At 43.1% G+C, this 17006-nt stretch overlaps 1 protein-coding gene across 3 annotated transcripts in view; it reads left to right on the top strand.

The window, feature by feature from the left end:
* PTPRB (protein tyrosine phosphatase receptor type B) overlaps positions 1-17006 on the top strand; it is a 122070-nt gene that overhangs the window by 18371 nt on the left and 86693 nt on the right. For 2 of the 3 annotated variants that reach the window (XM_058308423.1, XM_058308421.2), the window contains exon 4: positions 14617-14890. In XM_058308423.1, the coding sequence (XP_058164406.1) occupies positions 14617-14890 (274 nt within the window). Of the gene's footprint in view, positions 1-13656; positions 14233-14616; positions 14891-17006 lie in introns of those variants that run through there. The other variant, XM_058308426.2, reaches the window with a different exon arrangement.

The following is a 17006-nucleotide window of genomic DNA, read 5'->3' as shown; positions in this document are numbered from 1 at the left end:
AGTTAGTGAAGGTGAATGCCAAGGTGGACCTGACTTGGAACTCAGCAATCACTCCTCACCAATGTGCTGCAGCATTGTCCTATGCTCACCCTGTTTTGAACAGAATTTTCCTTGCCTTTCTCCTTTTACTTCTCTTTTCTCCCGTCCTCCCCTGCCAATATAAGGTTTCTGACACTGGAAGATTGCACAGCTGGGCTAGAATTTGGCCTTAAAACTCTATGATCCTCTCCCTCCCTGCCTTCTTCAATCTCTCCCTCTCTAACCTTGGACTTGAATTAAATGAACTAAAACATAGCATGTGTCTAGAACAGAGTCTGGAAAATAGTGTTTGGCTAATGTTAGCTGCTGTCATTGTTATTATGATTATAAATAGCATTACATGGGTGTGTGCATCTTCACGAGAGCAAAATGGCTGGGACAGGAAACCTGTCTAGAGTGTGAGTCAGGAAATACTAGATCCCAGACCAGCAGCATAACCTGAGGACTTCTTAGAAATACAACCTCTTAGGCCCTGCCGTGGACCTACTGAACCAGAAACTCCGGGGGTGTGGCCCAGCAATCTGTGTTTTAACAAGCCCTCCATGTCACCCTGATGCACTTTTAAATTTGTGAACTACTAGTCTAGATAAATCTGGTACCTGACCCAGAATATCTCCCAAATGCCAGAGTTTCCCACCATTGATGTCTCTTTTATGTATTATTGTAGGGCAGGGGATTGTTATAAAAGCTAAATAATCCAGTGGCCAGAATTCATTTATCTAAGGACAAATATTCCTTTGCAGAGTATATATTGCTCAAGGAATGGGGCCCCAGGTAGGTCAGTAGGGCCTGGGAAGTTAGGGAAGAGCTGCCAGTTCATAGGGTCTCCACGTTAATCAGAAAAAGGTACCTGCCAGCACGTGCAGTTCCACCATCAATGTACAATACGTGGCAGGGCAACAGAGCTGGATTTCAGCCCCCATTCACACCCACAGCCAGGCACTGCTATATACAACCTACACAAAGATACACGGTATCCTTGCACACCCACCCAGTTGTCCATCAGCCCATATATAGGTATTAGAAATGTGCCCTGCACGTACGAGCCATTCCCAGTGGGCAATGTGAGGCAGGCAGAGCCGGAGGCAGCAGTGTTACCGAATTCTGTCTAGATTCTTGGCTATGCTGCAGAAATGAAGTTCAAGAGCAGGCCGCGTGAGTTAGGCCAGTAATTTATTCAGGTAGGGAGGGAAGAGAAATGGGAGAAAATAACAGAAAATAATAGAGCAGGGGTCCCAGGTAGTGAGAAAGGGAATAAAAAGGGATGAAGAGGGCTCATTTACAAGCTACATTATAGATTATAGTCCCCAGGGTTACTTGCATGGCCACATAGCAGAGGAAAAATGGCGAAAGTGGCACACAGAGGGCAGGACAGATCCGCAGGCAAAGAGTAAGGCCAGAGAGAGCGCAAACCTCGAGGTTTGCTTTTAAATTGCTAATTATTCCACCCCCTTGCTAATGAAGGGGAGGGGTTCCAGCTGTTCACTGTTTTGATTGATTACCCCACCCATCAAGCCCTAGTGAGGATCCAATGATAAAGTTCCTAGAGAACATCCTGGTTCTCCCTTGTTCCCAGGAAGAAGTCTTTGTTCTGGACAGCAGAATCCTGGGGGTGGGGGTCCTCCAGCAGCCATCTTGGGGGTCTCTGATGTCCACGTGGACTCTCTTGCCAGGTTCCAGCTCCATCTATTGGTTCCCTATCTTATTAGCCTGCGTCAACAGGAATCAGAATATAGTGGGGGGGGGGGGGGCGGGGGAAGCAGATGTGACTCAGGCGACCGGGGGCCTGCCTACCACGTGCCAGGTTGCTGGTTCAGATCCTGGTGCCTCCTGAAGAAGACAGCAGGCTGGCGAGACAGGCAAGCTGACACAACAAGAGACAAAGAAGAGGGAACACAATGAGAGACACAACAAAGCGGGGAACAGAGGTTCCTGGTGCCTCCTAGAGAAGAAAGCAGGCTGACACTACAGGCGGGCAGGGCAAGCTGACACGACAGGATGACACAAGAGACGGGGGCAGGAAAAACAATGAGAGACACAACAAAGCAGGGAGCGGACGTGGCTCAAACGATTAGGCACCTCCCTCCCACATCAGAGGTCCTGGGTTCAGTTCTGTGCCTCCTAAAAAAAAGAAACAAGGAAGACGAATGGACACAGCAAGTACAAGCAACAAGGGAGAAATAAAAATAAATCTTTAAAAAACAAATGTAGTGGGGGACCTGAGTGATGGGGCAGCAAAAGGTCAGGAGTAGGGAAGAGTTTAAATGTGCCAAAGTGACCTCTACAGGGAGGCACTTGACTTTGGCTTGACCAGCCTCGGAGGAGATGTAGCTCCGTGATTTGAGCAGACACTTCACACGTGTGAGACCCTGGGTTCAATCACCATTACCTCCAAAAAAAAAAAAAAAGGTTAAAAGCCGTCCTCTAAATGACTGTCCTTCAAGCACCACTAGTTGTGAGTTTGGGAACCCAGGCCACCCACACTTCTGACCAACTGGCTACAAATTTGGGGGTTCCCACCACCCCCTCAGTTTCAGTAATTCACTAGAACAACTCATAGAACTCACTGATGGCACTATACTTTAAACTAATAGTTTGAATAAAGAGTAGGAAATAAAGGGTTTAAAAAACAAAACAAAACTTGCCCAGCCTCAGTCTGCTGTTTGGGCAGTGTACTCTCAACAGAAGTCCAGTCCGGAGCCCCTCTTAGACATGGGACTTTAGTGGAAGTGGTTTGCTACAGTGGTCAAGAGCTAGGTCAATCAAACAAACCTGATTTAAATCTCATTGGTGTTATACCTGCAGGTATTAGACCTGTGTGTGCTGGTACTATCTACTCAACCCAAGTCATACCTGCTTCCTCTTTAAAATAAGGATAACGATGGGTACTCTAGCTGCTGCCATAAGACATTGTGAAGATTACAATTTGATTAAGTTAGTAAAGTGCTTAATGCATCGCCTATACATAGTAAGTGTTCAGTGATGCTAACAATTAATTCTAACTAATCATTTCTGCCTTGTCATTCCTACTCTGCCTATTTCATGGGGCTGCTGTGAGAATCAGAGGAGTTAACGTATTATATGAAAAAGCGTTGGAAGGGATTAAATGCTAAATGTATATTAAAAACTACAGACTGGTTCGGATATTGCTGAATTTCTATAAATCTTATTTGGAGGCACACCTCCTTCTTCCCCTCCCACCCCTGAGAGGGAGTGGATTTCCTCAATCCATGAATAGCCATTGTGGTGCCTAGACTTTAACATTTCTGTGTTTCCTCCCACTTGGCCCTGGAAGAGATCACAGCCCAGTGTGAGTCTCTGAATAAGTGAGTCAGCAAATCCAGAAAACCTCATCCCTCTCCCCGTAACTGCTAACGTGCTTCAGTGTGTTAAAGTGTACAGGAGCATCTCCCCACTGTCACCAGAACCAAAGATGGGGTAGTGTTCCCCTTTATGCAGGCAAAAGCCTGAAGGCAGAAGTGCAAAGATGCAGCACAAAAAGCCATCCCCTAATCACGCCTCACGGTTGGCTCCGTAGGTTGGCTGATGCAAATGGGATCAGATATCAACAGATTTCTGAGACAGCTGATGTTGCCAAAAGGCCATGCCAGGGAATAACCTGTAGGAAGGGTACATTCCTGGAGGCCCTAATTTGTAATTAGCAGCTTTCAAGCCTAATTCTGACAAAGACTGTAGTTTTCCTGGTTTGCCAACCATGTGGCAAGAGCATAAATATGGTTATAATTCACTCAGCCCCTCCAGCTTTAAAATCACAATGATTTTTCTTTTTCTTTCCTTTTAAGTTATGGGTAATTTGAATTATTTTCCATGTTGTGCACAAAAGAACTGTGTTAATACTTTGTCACAATGTAAGTTATCTCCACATGGAATGTACCACAGAACAGAATATGTACATTGAAATGGGCCCTCATGCCAGTATATCCTTGGAACACTGGTCTCGCTGGTCAGATGAGGTCAATCCCAGACGAGGGTCCGTGCAGACTTGCAAATGAGTTTTTCAAGGAAAAGGGAAATGAGTTCAAAGGAGAAAGCAGGATGTGGTGATTGCGATAGGAAGTCAGCGATGCTCAGCCCTAGCCACACATCAGAGTCACCTGGGAAGCTCTTTTAAATGACAGGTTCCAAAGTTCCCCCTGCTGCATCAGACTTTACAGGAAAGACCTCGGCACCTATAAAGTGAAAATCTCCCCAAGTGATATTCATTTGCAAACAGGTTTTGTTTTTTGTTTTTGTTTTTTTTATTTAATTCCCCTCCCCTCCCCCGGTTGTCTGTTTTCTGTGTCTATTTGCTGCGTCTTGTTTCTTTGTCTGCTTCTGTTTTCGTCAGCGGCACAGGAAGTGTGGGCGGCGCCATTCCCGGGCAGGCTGCTCCCTCCTTCACCCTGGGCGGCTCTCCTTATGGGTGCACTCCTTGCGCGTGGGGCTCCCCTACGCGGGGGACACCCCTGGGTGGCACGGCACTCCTTTGCGCACATCAGCACTGCACATGGGCCAGCTCCACACGGGTCAAGGAGGCCGGGGGCTTGAACCGCGGGCCTCCCATGTGGTAGACGGACGCCCTAACCACTGGGCCAAAGTCCATTTTCCCTGCAAACAGGTTTGATATCATTGAAGAATAATTGAATTATTAGGCTGTTAGAAAACAATAAAAGCAAGAAAAAAGAGGTCTTGTAGGGAATGTATAACCTGAATCCGATCACAAGGAAACATCAGACAAATCCAAACGGAGGAATATTCTATAGAAATAACAGACCTGTACTATTTTAAAAGGTCTTTGTCATAAAGGTAATTTTAAAAGGCTGAAGAATTGTTCTAAATTAAAGGAGATTAATGAACAACAACTAAATAGAATACAAAATCCAGCCCAGGATTCTTCTGTATTCTAGAGAAAACGAAAATACTAAAAAACAATATTATTAGAAAATTAACAAATTTAGAATATGGACTGTGGGTTAGATTGAACTATTGTATCAATTTTTAATTTCCCAAATTCTGTAACTCAAATGAAGTTACATAAAAGAGTGTTCTTAAGTCTTAAGAAATACGCACTCAAGTACTTTTAAAGATAAAAGGGCAGGATATAGGTAACCCACTCTTAAATGGTTCTGGGGAAAAGAGAGAGAGAGAGAGAATGATAAAGCAAATGTGTCTGGGTAAGGGTATGTGGTAGCACTGTACAATTCTTACAAATTCTCTGTTAAGTTTATTTCAAAATAAAAAAGTTTTAAAAAATGAAAAGAGGTGGAGAGAAGCTTAAGGACTTTCAGAGGACAGAATCCAAAAGCTTCTGCTGAGCAGGGGCAGACCTGTGACTCAGACATATAAAGACCTGTCTTCTTCAAGGACCAGGGGGGAAAAGCAAGGATGGAGAGAGAAAACCTGGAGTGCAATGATGGTGAGTTTGAAGGAAGCAGAGTAATTCCAAGGGTCAGGGGTGGTGAATGGGCCAGCTGATTAGCATTAGCATAAAGCTAAGAAAAAGATGCTCTGGAAGAGACTGATTAGTACTTTAAATCTCTAAGTCCATTCCAGGAGTTTGGATGCCTATAATTTACCTAAGTTACATATTGATTGCATCTCAGTATTTCACTAATAGAAAAACAGCTTTGAAAGCCAGTTATTCTGAAGTAAGATGAAAAGTAACTGAAAGAGGAAGTGCTATGAATTCCAGGAGCTGTCTTTGAAGTAAAAATCCTTTTCCATTCTTCCCACACTTTGGGGGAGCTGGCAAGTAGAATACCACCATTGCTAAATACAGATGAGAGACCCACTGGCGAGCCTTCTGTTTGGAAGTAATCCTGGAGGCACCTGTTTTTTCATCAAAGCTTTCTCATTTTGGATTCCTAAAGATCTGGGCCAATGAGAGGACCCCATGTGGGGCTATACTAGGCACCTGTGTGTCTGTTGGTTCCTCTTTCAGCAAGGGTATACTTCCAGCCCAGGACAGCAGAGCGCCGAGAGATACCACAAGTGTGTGCTTTGCTAAGAGTTTTGACCCTGATGGCCTGAGCAACAACACTAGACCAGACCTCTTGATTATTTGAGAAGGACTAGTTCCTCTTTGGAGTTGGGGTCTGTCCAGTGGAAGGAGGGGCTTCTTGGAGAGTAGTTTACCTAAGGCTTAGGAGCTAAGTATTTCTGGATTCTGTGATACTAAGGGACCAGATCTGCGATGGAGTGGCAGAAGAATACAATTTTGTTTCGTACTTAGCTGTGCCTTTGTTTAGTGATGGTGTGTGTGGATGTTTATTCTGTCAATAAAAAGTAGACATTGAGTCTCTGCAACATAAGGGTGTAGAGGAGATTATTAAAAGACACGACTCCTTCTTTCAAACCATCTGTAATCTAGCTGATAGCTTTATCATTCAGTTTTTAAAAAGCATGATAAGATGCTTTGATCTTCTACTTTGATCACTATCAGCCTAAACAGGCAGGGGTCTCTGGCACGCCATGTGTCTCTTTCACCCACTGGAGTAGACGGACAGTGTGGAATTAGACCTGAGCAAGGAGCAGTCAGAATGTGGGCCTAGCATGGCTTGTTCTTTCATTTGGTTTAAAGAGAAGTTAAAATGGAAATCTTTTACATGTTTGAAAATTCTCTAAGCAGTGTAAAGATCATTCTATAAAAGCTGAAAAAGGCTTATGGGGGCCCCATAGAATTCACAGACAATACCTTTCTGGCAATGTGCCATACTGAATAAAAGAAGGCAGCCTCTACCCTCCAATCATCACTTTCTGAGGGAGATGAAAAGGGTGTTCATTTATTTGTTTTTCTACTACTTTTCCTTAGAGCCAATGTTATCTTAAGTCATGTTATGTTTATCTGCCTAGGGTTTGGTGAAAACCAGAACCTGGCTGCTGAAACCTTGCTATAGAAATCACTCCCATGCAGGCAGCCTGTAGTCATACCTGGACTTGGTTTATCTGTGAGCAGACTCATTTTGAGTGTGTGATGGTAGAACTGACAGCTGTGAATGAAGATGCCTCAGAAAGCACTTCAGGATGAAAAGATGACTAGTTTGTAGTCATATCTCCTTGTCAGTCGTTCTGCTTTCTGTGCATACAAAGCTATGTCTGAAGCTGTGCAAAGTACATTTCCTCCATATTAAAAAAAGAGAGTGAGAGTGGGGGGGAGGGAAAAGGCTGAGAAATGGGTGTAAAAAAAATATCAGGAAACCTTAGAGATGTGTCCAAGAGAGACCCTGGAGCCTCCTGTTAGAGACACATCTGGCACTCCCACCCCTCTCTTCCAGGTTTCAAAAAAATCTTGGCATGGCCAACAGACTGAACAGCCCTTAAATGTCTTTTGCGCTGATTTACTAAAGAGTTTCTCTTGGGTACTAGGTCAAAAGCAACGATATTTTCTTGTGATTTGGATGTCCTCTGAACAACATCAGTGGACTTTGTCATTCGGTGATCTGCAAGGACGATTTACTTTATTGTTATTCATATAGTGGGGTTTTTTTGCCTTTGTTTATTTTCTAATTGTCTTTTTCTAAAAAGATACATAGATCACAAAAAATGTTACATTAAAAAATATGAGAGGTTCCCATTTTTTTTTCTTTTTTTTTTATTGACTTTGTAATAATATTACATTAAAAATATATATGTGAGGTCCCATTCAACCCCACCCCCCCACCCCCCCTCTCCCCCCCCCAGCAACACTCGTTCCCATCATCATGACACATCCATTGGATTTGGTAAGGAGAGGTTCCCATTAATAATCATTGTACCTGACATTTATTGAGCCCATTACCCAGCAACTGCACTAGGCATATCACGTGCAGCTTCTCCCGTGTTCCCCAAACTGTCTTCCTAAACTCAAAACAGAATGGTCACAGTCCTCTTTTTAAAAACTGCTTATCAAAATCATCTTTCTTAAATTCAATGTACCCCTTTTTGAATGCACAGTGTCTGCTGCAGGTTAAAACTGTTTTCACTTATGCCATTATTTACTATTGTCAGTTCAAATTAAAGTGTGGAAAAGTCTTGCAGGTTTTTTTTTTTTTTTAAGATTTATTTATTTTCCTTTCCCCTTTTCCCCCGTTGTCTTCTCTGTCCATTCGCTGTGTGTTCTTCTGTGTCTGCGTGTCTTCTTGTCAGTGGCACCAGGAATCTGTGTCTCTTTTTGTTGCATCATCTTGCTGTGTCAGCTCTCTGTGTGTGCAGTGCCATTCCTGGGCAGGCCTCACTTTTCTCCTGCAAGGTGGCTCTCCTTATGGAGGCGCACTCCTTGTGCGTGGGACTCCCCTACGCGGGGGACACCCCTGCATGGCATGGCACTCCTTGTGCGCATCAGCACTGCGCATGGCCAGCTCCACACGGGTCAAGGAGGCCCGGGGTTTGAACCGTGGACCTCCCATGTGGTAAGTGGACTCTCTATCCGCTGAGCCAAATCCACTTCCCCTTGCAGTTGTTTTTAATTAGCACATCTCCTCATTACTATGCTTTCTCCTTTTTAGAAATATCTGGGAAAATGCCTCAAGTCAGATTTGCATAACAAAATACATGTCATTTTTCTTCCCTAGGAAAAGGCATCAGAACTGGTCTTTTGTCTGACGTGCCTTAAGCAAGCTACACGTTGATCCTTTTTCCTTTAGCAGCCACATTTTATTTTTAATAGGAAGCTGTAAATATCAAAATATGCATATTATATATTACACATTTTTTAAAGATTTATTTTACATTTCCCCTTCCCGTCCCCCACCCTCACCCTGATGTTTTTGTTGTCTGAGTCCATTTGCTGTGTGATCTTCCGTATCTATTTCTCTTTTTTTCTTCTCTTCTCATTTTTCTCTCCTCTAGGATTCACCAGGATTCAATCCTGGGGAACTCTGATGTGGCAAGAGTTTCCCTGATAGCTGCGCCACCTCAGTTCCTGGTCTCTGCTGTGCTTCACCCTGACTCTCCCCTTCGTCTCTCTTTTGTTGCATCATCATCGTGCTGCGTGACTCATTTGAGTGGGCACTGGCTTGCCATGCGGGTACTCGGCTCACCACATGGGCACTCGCGTGGGCACTGGCTCACTGCACAGGCACGCTTTTTCTTCTTTTTCACCAGGAGGTCCCAGGGATCGAACCCCGGTCCTCCCATATGGTAGGCCAAAGCCCTATCACTTGGGCCACATCCACTTCCCTATTTCACATATTATAAAAGTCACCAATTTATTTATTTGAACATTCTAAAAATTATCCAAAGCCTTCTGAATCACCAGTGAAACTTCTTGTAACCACAGAGGTCAATGAAATTTAAGAGAAAAGAATGGGAAGATATCACTAACCCTCCTGAATATAAAATGATATGTGGTGCAGAGTTTAGGGTTGGGGGTTGACAATCTGAGACTTTGGTTTGGATTTTGAGTAGCTCTTTCTCACCAACTAGAACAGGAGAGCATGACAAAACAGGGATTGAGCTCTCCCCAGCATTTCTGATTCATGAAGTCTGTGGTGGGGCCCTAGAATTTACGTTTCTAATAAGTTCTCAGGAGATGCTGACGCTACACTTTGAGAACCACTGTCCTAAAGGATGCAACCTCCCTCCCTTTCTCCTTTTCTTCCTTTCATCTTTCTACTTATTTCTCTTTCCCTTCAAAATCAGTCTTTTCTTCCTCTTCTTTATTCCTTTATGCCTCCCTCTTTTTTCTTTTCTCTTTTCCTCCCTCCTTCTCAGGGTGGTGTTTGAAACATCTAGCAGGACCATGTTAGAAGAACTTGTTTTGAGTGTATGTATTCACTTAAAATGTTTACCAAGCAGCTACAAAGATTCATTCGTTCATTCATTCATTCGTCCATTTATTCAACAAATATTTGTTGAGACTTTATAATATGCCAAGTCTGGTGCAAGAAGAACAAGACAGACATGACCACTGCCTAGCAGAATTCCTCATGTGACCAGGAAGGTAGACAGTACACAAATATACAGATAATTAAGTAATTACCACCTGTCACTGATGCTCTAATTAAACAAATGTATTACCTATAATGGAGAAGAATGGAGACACCATTTTACCCTGTGAGGTCAGAAAAAGTCTGCCTCCCATGAGGGTATGTTTAAGCTGGGCCCCTAAGGGATGAGAGGAAGAGCCAAGCAGAGAACCTGGGGAAAAGTGGTCTAAGAAGAGGAAATGGCAGACACAAAGGCACTGGGGCAGGAAAAAGTCAGTTTCATGAGGATGCTCCCAAAACCTAGGCATGTGCCTGGCACATAGCAGGTGCTTAATCTATAGTTGCTGAATGAATGAATAAATGAATTGTCAGACTCCTAATAACTGGGATTTACAAGCCAAATTGGAGGGAGACAGAAGAGTGGCAGAGGCCTGGACATGGGTAAGGAGGTAGGATTAACCAATCTATTTTCCCAGTCTACCCTGCCCTCCTCTAATCCACCAAACACCCCACCAACCTGTCCCCACAACCAGCCAAATCTTCATCTAAAGTAGCAGTTCTTAAAGTATATAGCCCCTTGATATCTGATGCTCCACTGTATCATTTGGCATCTATTTTCATAATGTGACAAGATCCCTGCTTTCACCATGAATTAATAATTATGCTAATTTTAACATAATTACTAATTAATTGCTATGACAATTTTTTAAAAGGACAGCTCATTGTTCACTCATGTCTAATCAAAAGCAGACACATCCTTCCCCTCTTGTCTGGGAAAAGTTTCATAGTGGCAGAGAAAAAGTCCCTTGAAACATTACAAAGTGGCTGATCCCAAATTCCTGGAATGCAGAAACTTCTAAAGCAAATGCAATGCCATTATACAAGATGAATATGTTCAAAAGAAGTTAAGGAATTCTAAACAAAGATTAGAACAAAGGGAAAATGAATGGATTTATTTCTACTTTATACAGTAGTTTCAAATAAACTCCCAGTAGAAAACACTGTATCTGGTAGTTTTGTCCAGTCCCATACTGCCTTCAGTCTGCTACAATTCTTTCTGCTTACTCATATGAATATATGAGCTTTTAAAGAGAAAAATGTAATCAGGAAAAGCCGAAGGTAAAAGTTTTCCTCCCTATTTAACAGTATGTAAATTTTTATGGGTTCTTTACGACCCCCTAATTATTTTTGAGTTGTGCTGTGAGCCTCAAGATTCTCCAAAAAAAAGAACTTTAACTTTTGGTGGATTTACCTGAGTTACAAAGAGAATTTGTTAGGTCCTGTATTGGAAATGAATGTTAACTCTATAAGTATTAACTGCTAGGGCACAGTATGTTGGTGGCATGTAGCATAAATTTTTTTTTAAATGTTTGGGAAAGCTTGGAGAAGATAGCATTTATGAAGATTTCTACAATGGAAAGAAGGAGACTTAGAATATTTAGATGGGAATATTCCAAATCTGACTGACAACTTGTGAGAAAATTTTAAAAACCTAAGGGAAGGAGTGGATGTGGCTCAAGTAGCTGAAAGCTGCTTCCCACATGGGAGGTGGGTTTCATTCCTGGTGCCTCCTAAAAACGAAAAAATAAAACAAACGACAAGCAAACATGAAAAAACCAACTCAGGGGAGCTGATGTAGCTCACTGGTTAAATGACGGCTTCCTACATACAAGGTCCTGGGATCAATCCCTGTCCCAGTACTCAAAAGAAAAAAAAAAAAAAGAAACCCTAAGGGAAAAGCAAAGAGAAGAGTGGTGCAAGTGGCTGGGCTGCAAAAGTTGGGTTAAGTGGGACTAATGTGATGGATGAATTTAAAAGGGAGCAGAAAATGTGATTTGGGTGCAGTACAGATTACTGGGCAAAATAACACATTAAAGTTAGCAAAGGTGCTTAGCATGACTCTCTGAAATATTTGGAGCAGGTATTATTAGATTTCTGAAAATCACAAGGAAGGAAAAAATAATGTCAAAAAGGAATAGGTATTTTATTTAAGTAGAATCATACAGTATTTGTCCTACTGCATCTAGTTTATTTTGCTCAACATAATGTTTTGTTCAGGGTTCAGGTTGTGACATGCATCAGAACTTGATTCCTTTTTATGATACACCATTTGTGTGTGTGTATATATATGTATATATATGAATGTGTATATATATATACACACACACTAATGGTGGTGAATGTAGCACAGTATCATGATTATAATTTATTCCATTGGAATGTATACACTGAAGAATAGTTACAGTGGGAAATTTTGTGCTTTATATGAATCTTTTTTTTTTTTTTCTTTTAAAGAAGAGATAGGACCGAAATAAGATTTCTGGAAAAGCTCAAGACAACCCGAGCTTCTAATAAAAACTTGCAATATCTAATGGAGGGGTAGGGGGTGGGGGAGTGGAGGCTTCCTCTGGTGGTTCAGGAAAAGGCATGCCAGGTTGTATAAGGCCCTTGAACACCCAGGGTAAAATATAAAGAGGAAAAACTGTTTAGTAAGGTAAATGGCCTGAGCAGAAAAGATTGAAATAATCAGTTTTCCGAGAAATTCCCAGATGTGTTAGGTTGGACCTTTGAGGATTTGCTAACTTATAAAGTATATTTCAGATCTCTGATCTGGCTGTAGATTAAAAGCTCACAGAATCTCTGAAGGGATGAAATTTCATTTCTAATTAAGATGTTTTCTTAAAGCATCAAAAACACTTTACACTTCTTTTTCAGTTTTCCTCAGATATCCTCGTATAGTAGCCAATTATATAGCTTTATGTATAACCTGGGTATTTGAAAAAGAAAGGAGTATGTCATTTTTCCTGTTCATTTAGCTCTGAGGTTATTCTGTTTTGAAAATTAAAATGTAAGGTAATATTCAGCTCCCCTCTTTTGGAAGTTGTTAGGGATGGCACCCAAAGAAAAGCAACGGAAAATTGTAAGTGTTGCTGCAATATTTTACTATCACCCGTGTGGGATTATACATTTTGCTCTTCGGTTTTTAGGGACTTTTCTGAAATCCATTTTCAGATACATGATCATTGGGATGCTGAGGCAGTTGCTAAAATGCATAAAGTTAATACTGAAAACTGAGTAAGTTCAATTTCTTCACAAATTTGTGGGGATATGAGCCATCACAATAGTAAGTACTCCTGCAAATGAAAGTTCCTATTGCTTTCTTTTATTGTTTGGACAGTTGCAGGAGAAATGGGCTTTAACTTCTGGGAGTTCAGTGATAAAACTGCTTTGCCTGGGGGTTGAACAATTGAACAATTGGTGGTTATATTTGTTGGTGGTTTGCGCTCTTTGTGCACGATTTAGGAGAAGTCAAAGAGGCAAAAGTGAATGGGAGAAGAGAATGAAGATCAAGTTGACACAGGACAGGACCCTGTTGGGGTGTTTCTCTCTTGCTGGTGTCAGGGATGCGCCTTGGGACAAATGAATATTTTGAGGTGAGAAGGGCAAAGGCATTCTAATAAAAGCCCTCAGGAAAGAGTGTTGGCGACCTGGGGAAATCTGCTGTAGTCGAGTTTCATCCTGGGATGAGAAGCCCTGAAGAAAGCAGATGAGGAAGATAGGAAGGAAGACCGGGAGGCGAAGGCGCTGAGTGTGGGGAGGGAAAGGGGGCGGTTATGGGGACCTGGAAAGTGAGAGGGAGCAAGGACCAACTGAGAGGACAGGGTCGAGGACCACAGAGCGGAGGACAGGGAAAGTCGGGGAGGCGGAGGCTGCAGAGCCCAGGGCAGGATCCTTGGCGCGGGACGCGGCGGCGAGGGGCAGCTGGGACAGCTCGGCCGCCTCGGGGTGGGGCCCCCCCTTGGCAGCCTCAGGCGTTGGCTCCTCGGGGCTCCCTCCCTCCCCGGCGCATTGTTCCTTTGCCGGGAGACGAGGAAATTGCCTTTTGATTGCGGAAGTCCGTGGACTCGGTTCGGGGCGAGGCAGCTCGGGTCAGAATGGCAGCGTGGGAAGGGAGGCGCGCCGCCGGCCCCCGCCGCCTCTCGCGCGCGCAGCCCGCCCCGGGCGGCAGCAGCAGCAGCAGCAGCGGTGGCCGCCGCGGCCCCTGCGCGCCGTCAGTCCCGAGGGAAACGCGCCGCGCCCGCGGGGCGCGCTGAGCGCGCGCAACAAGTGGCCCCGCGGCCGATCCCCGGCTGCGCCGCCAGCGCCCGCGACTCCCGCGCCCCCGGCGCAGGCCCTCGGGGCCGCCCTGCCTCCGAGCCCCTCTGTTTGGTGTGGGGCTTAGCTACTGAGCGCAATGCTGAGCCATGGAGCCGGCTTCGCCTTGTGGATTGCTCTGAGCTTGGTACAGGTGAGTGACCCGAGAAGGGGTCCGGGGCTGATAGCTCCGCTCCCCACCGAGAACCAAATCCTCAGTTCACTTTCCGATTCCCGATTTGTGCTTTGGCGAGGGAGGTGGCGATATTTCTTTAAGAACAACAGTTCTCTGAACTCCCAGCCAGACTGACAGCTCATCCTGCTGTCAAAGACAAAAAGCTACCTTCTCTCTCCAGCTGCTCCGAAGGGAAAGCAACTGGGGAGAAAGTTGCCACTCGCCTTCCCAGATGGAGGGCAAAGGGATGGGCGGAGGCTGGGGGCAAGGGAGGGAGTGGAGGCGCCTTGGGGGCTTGCTGGGAACTCGTCCCTGGGCAGAACCGTCTGTGGGCTTCAGCTGTCGTCTCTGGTTTCTTTGCAGACAGGACTGGCAGAGCCAGTGAGATGCAACTTCACCTTGACTGAGCCCAGGGTCTCCAGCCGATCTGTTTTTCTCCAATGGAGAACTTTGGGGTCACCCTGTAACTTTAGCCTCATCTATAGCAGTGACACCTCGAAAGTCGCTTGGTGCCACCCCTTGCAGATAGACAACACCACCTATGAAATTACCCTCAAGGATTTACAAGCAGGAACCATCTACAACTTCAGAATCGTGTCTCTGGATGGAGAAGAGAGAATTGTGGTCTTGCAAACAGGTAAAGGTTGACAGGTGCAGCCTGGAAGGCCAGGTCACTCAGAGCTGGGCTCTCTCTTTGCAAGCTTGTGTCTTCCCTTGAGTACCAGGTATTTAGAAAAACAAAGGTAAAAACGCCTGTGAAGATAAATACTGACAAGGACTTCTAGTCTGCTTAGATCCAGACAGAAGTGGCTTGGTCCACCTTCAAAGAAGGCCGTAGTGCTGGATCCAGAGGACTAGCAGCTCGAAGAGGTTGTGCAGCAAAGAGGAGAAACTGTGGGCTGGGGAGAGAATTTGTTAAAATCCGGTGGTTTGAGCTTCCAGAGCATTAAATTGTCAAACACTAGAATGACTTTTAGTCAATGTTTTTAGAATGAATAATGGAAGTAAGAGGATTAGGGATATGCCTTTACTCCACTGTGCTTTATTTTTAGAACCACGACACAAAAACCTTCAAGAATAGAATGGAGCCATTCATAGAGGAAATTTGGAAAAGTCTCTTGATGGGAGGGTGCGAAAAATTTTAGTATTACTTGAGTAACTAAAGCAGCATTATTTTGAATTACTTGAGTAACTAAAGCAGCATATTATCAGGGAACAGTCTCTGGTTGCCCTGCATCTCAATTATTTTCCTTATGCTTTTGGTAAATCCTTCCATGTGTATATGATAAGAATTTGTCTTTGCTGCCTCTGTTTTCTCATCTGTAAAATGAGTTTGTTACACTTGGTCATTCAGGTCCAAGTTCTTACCAAGTCCAGGCACATAGTTTGGGGCTGTCATTACATTGTCTTACTTTATCCTCACTGGTGCATCTAAATTCTCTTAACAATTTTGAGGTTTGATGATTTCCATTAGTCTCTCTTTTAACATTTTCTTTATTTCTTGCAATAGCGAAGCTTTACTTGAATCCAGAAATTCAAATTTTAGTGACAATAACCTGGAAGTTAAATTTAGAAATGTTTTGTCCTTTCTTGTCTTTCAAATTTCAACCTGTATAAAGATCAGTTCCTAGTTATATATTTAAAAAAGGTTTGAAAACTTTCTGAAAGTTCACAGGGCAGTTACAGCAGGGTCAGGAAATTTAATTAGGCTTATGTAACAAGTCAGCCAAATATTAATGCTCTTACTGCTTCATAGAAAAAAAATTCAGAAAAAAGGCCCAATTACATCACTTCAGATGAAACTTCTAGATAATTTCTGAAATTTACAAGAGCTTAAGTTGGAAAGAGAAACCACTTGTTAAAAGTTTGGTTGTTTTTATATGAAATCAAGGAGAGACTGAAATCAACCATATCATTTGAATAGTTTACAGAAGTTTAAGCCTCTGAGTTTTTAGTCATGAAGTTGTTGGTTTCTTGGTATTTAAGGGTAGTTCTGTGAACACTCATACAACTAATACTGTGAAATTTATGGCATAAAATCTCCAGACGTGCTAATTATATTCCATAAGGTGTTTGACCACTAGAGTGTGTGTTGAACGGGGCAGAGTGATTTGTAAAAATAGGTGAGCTTTCAGAAGCTCATGGGAGAAAAGATGAAGACCTTAAGAAGCCAGAATGCATTCATTTAAACTGGAGGATTTGATTTTTGGAAAATGATTCAAAAAGAGGATTCACTATGGGTGTTACTAGTTAGAACGGGTTTGAGTTTAATTATGCATGTAGGCGTTTCAATTCCAAAGGAACTTTTGAAATATAAGAAGACTGCATTTTATTGACTATGTTGAGTAAAACAAGACTTCCTCAATATCCACCATGTGTTACCACTCAGGGTTCTCATAATTTCCTTAAGGAAATACTTTTTACAGTGACTTTTCACCAAAAAATGAAAATTGCAGGTGGTATTTGTGTAATTTCTTCACACTTATTTGTGTGATGGTATAACACTTCTTATGGGTCTCTACATTTTTTGAAATAAAAATGTTTCATGACTTAAGATATGTGTGTCAGATAGGAATTTTGGGGGAGTTGGTTATTTATTTATATTTTGTCAGTAGTGTTTTCTATATTTTAAGGCCATGTGAATTTTTCAGTTAGCTAGGAGAAAGTACTAATATGTCCTTGCCTGATTGCTAACCTAAAGAGATGAGCTCCATAAATCGTATTAAAGGAAGACAAACGGGTGCTATAATATT

Source organism: Dasypus novemcinctus, chromosome 12 (assembly GCF_030445035.2).
Source record: "Dasypus novemcinctus isolate mDasNov1 chromosome 12, mDasNov1.1.hap2, whole genome shotgun sequence".
Classification (NCBI taxonomy): domain Eukaryota; kingdom Metazoa; phylum Chordata; class Mammalia; order Cingulata; family Dasypodidae; genus Dasypus; species Dasypus novemcinctus.
Note: the sequence above shows the minus strand (reverse complement) of the source record. Positions and strands in the feature narration are given on the sequence as shown.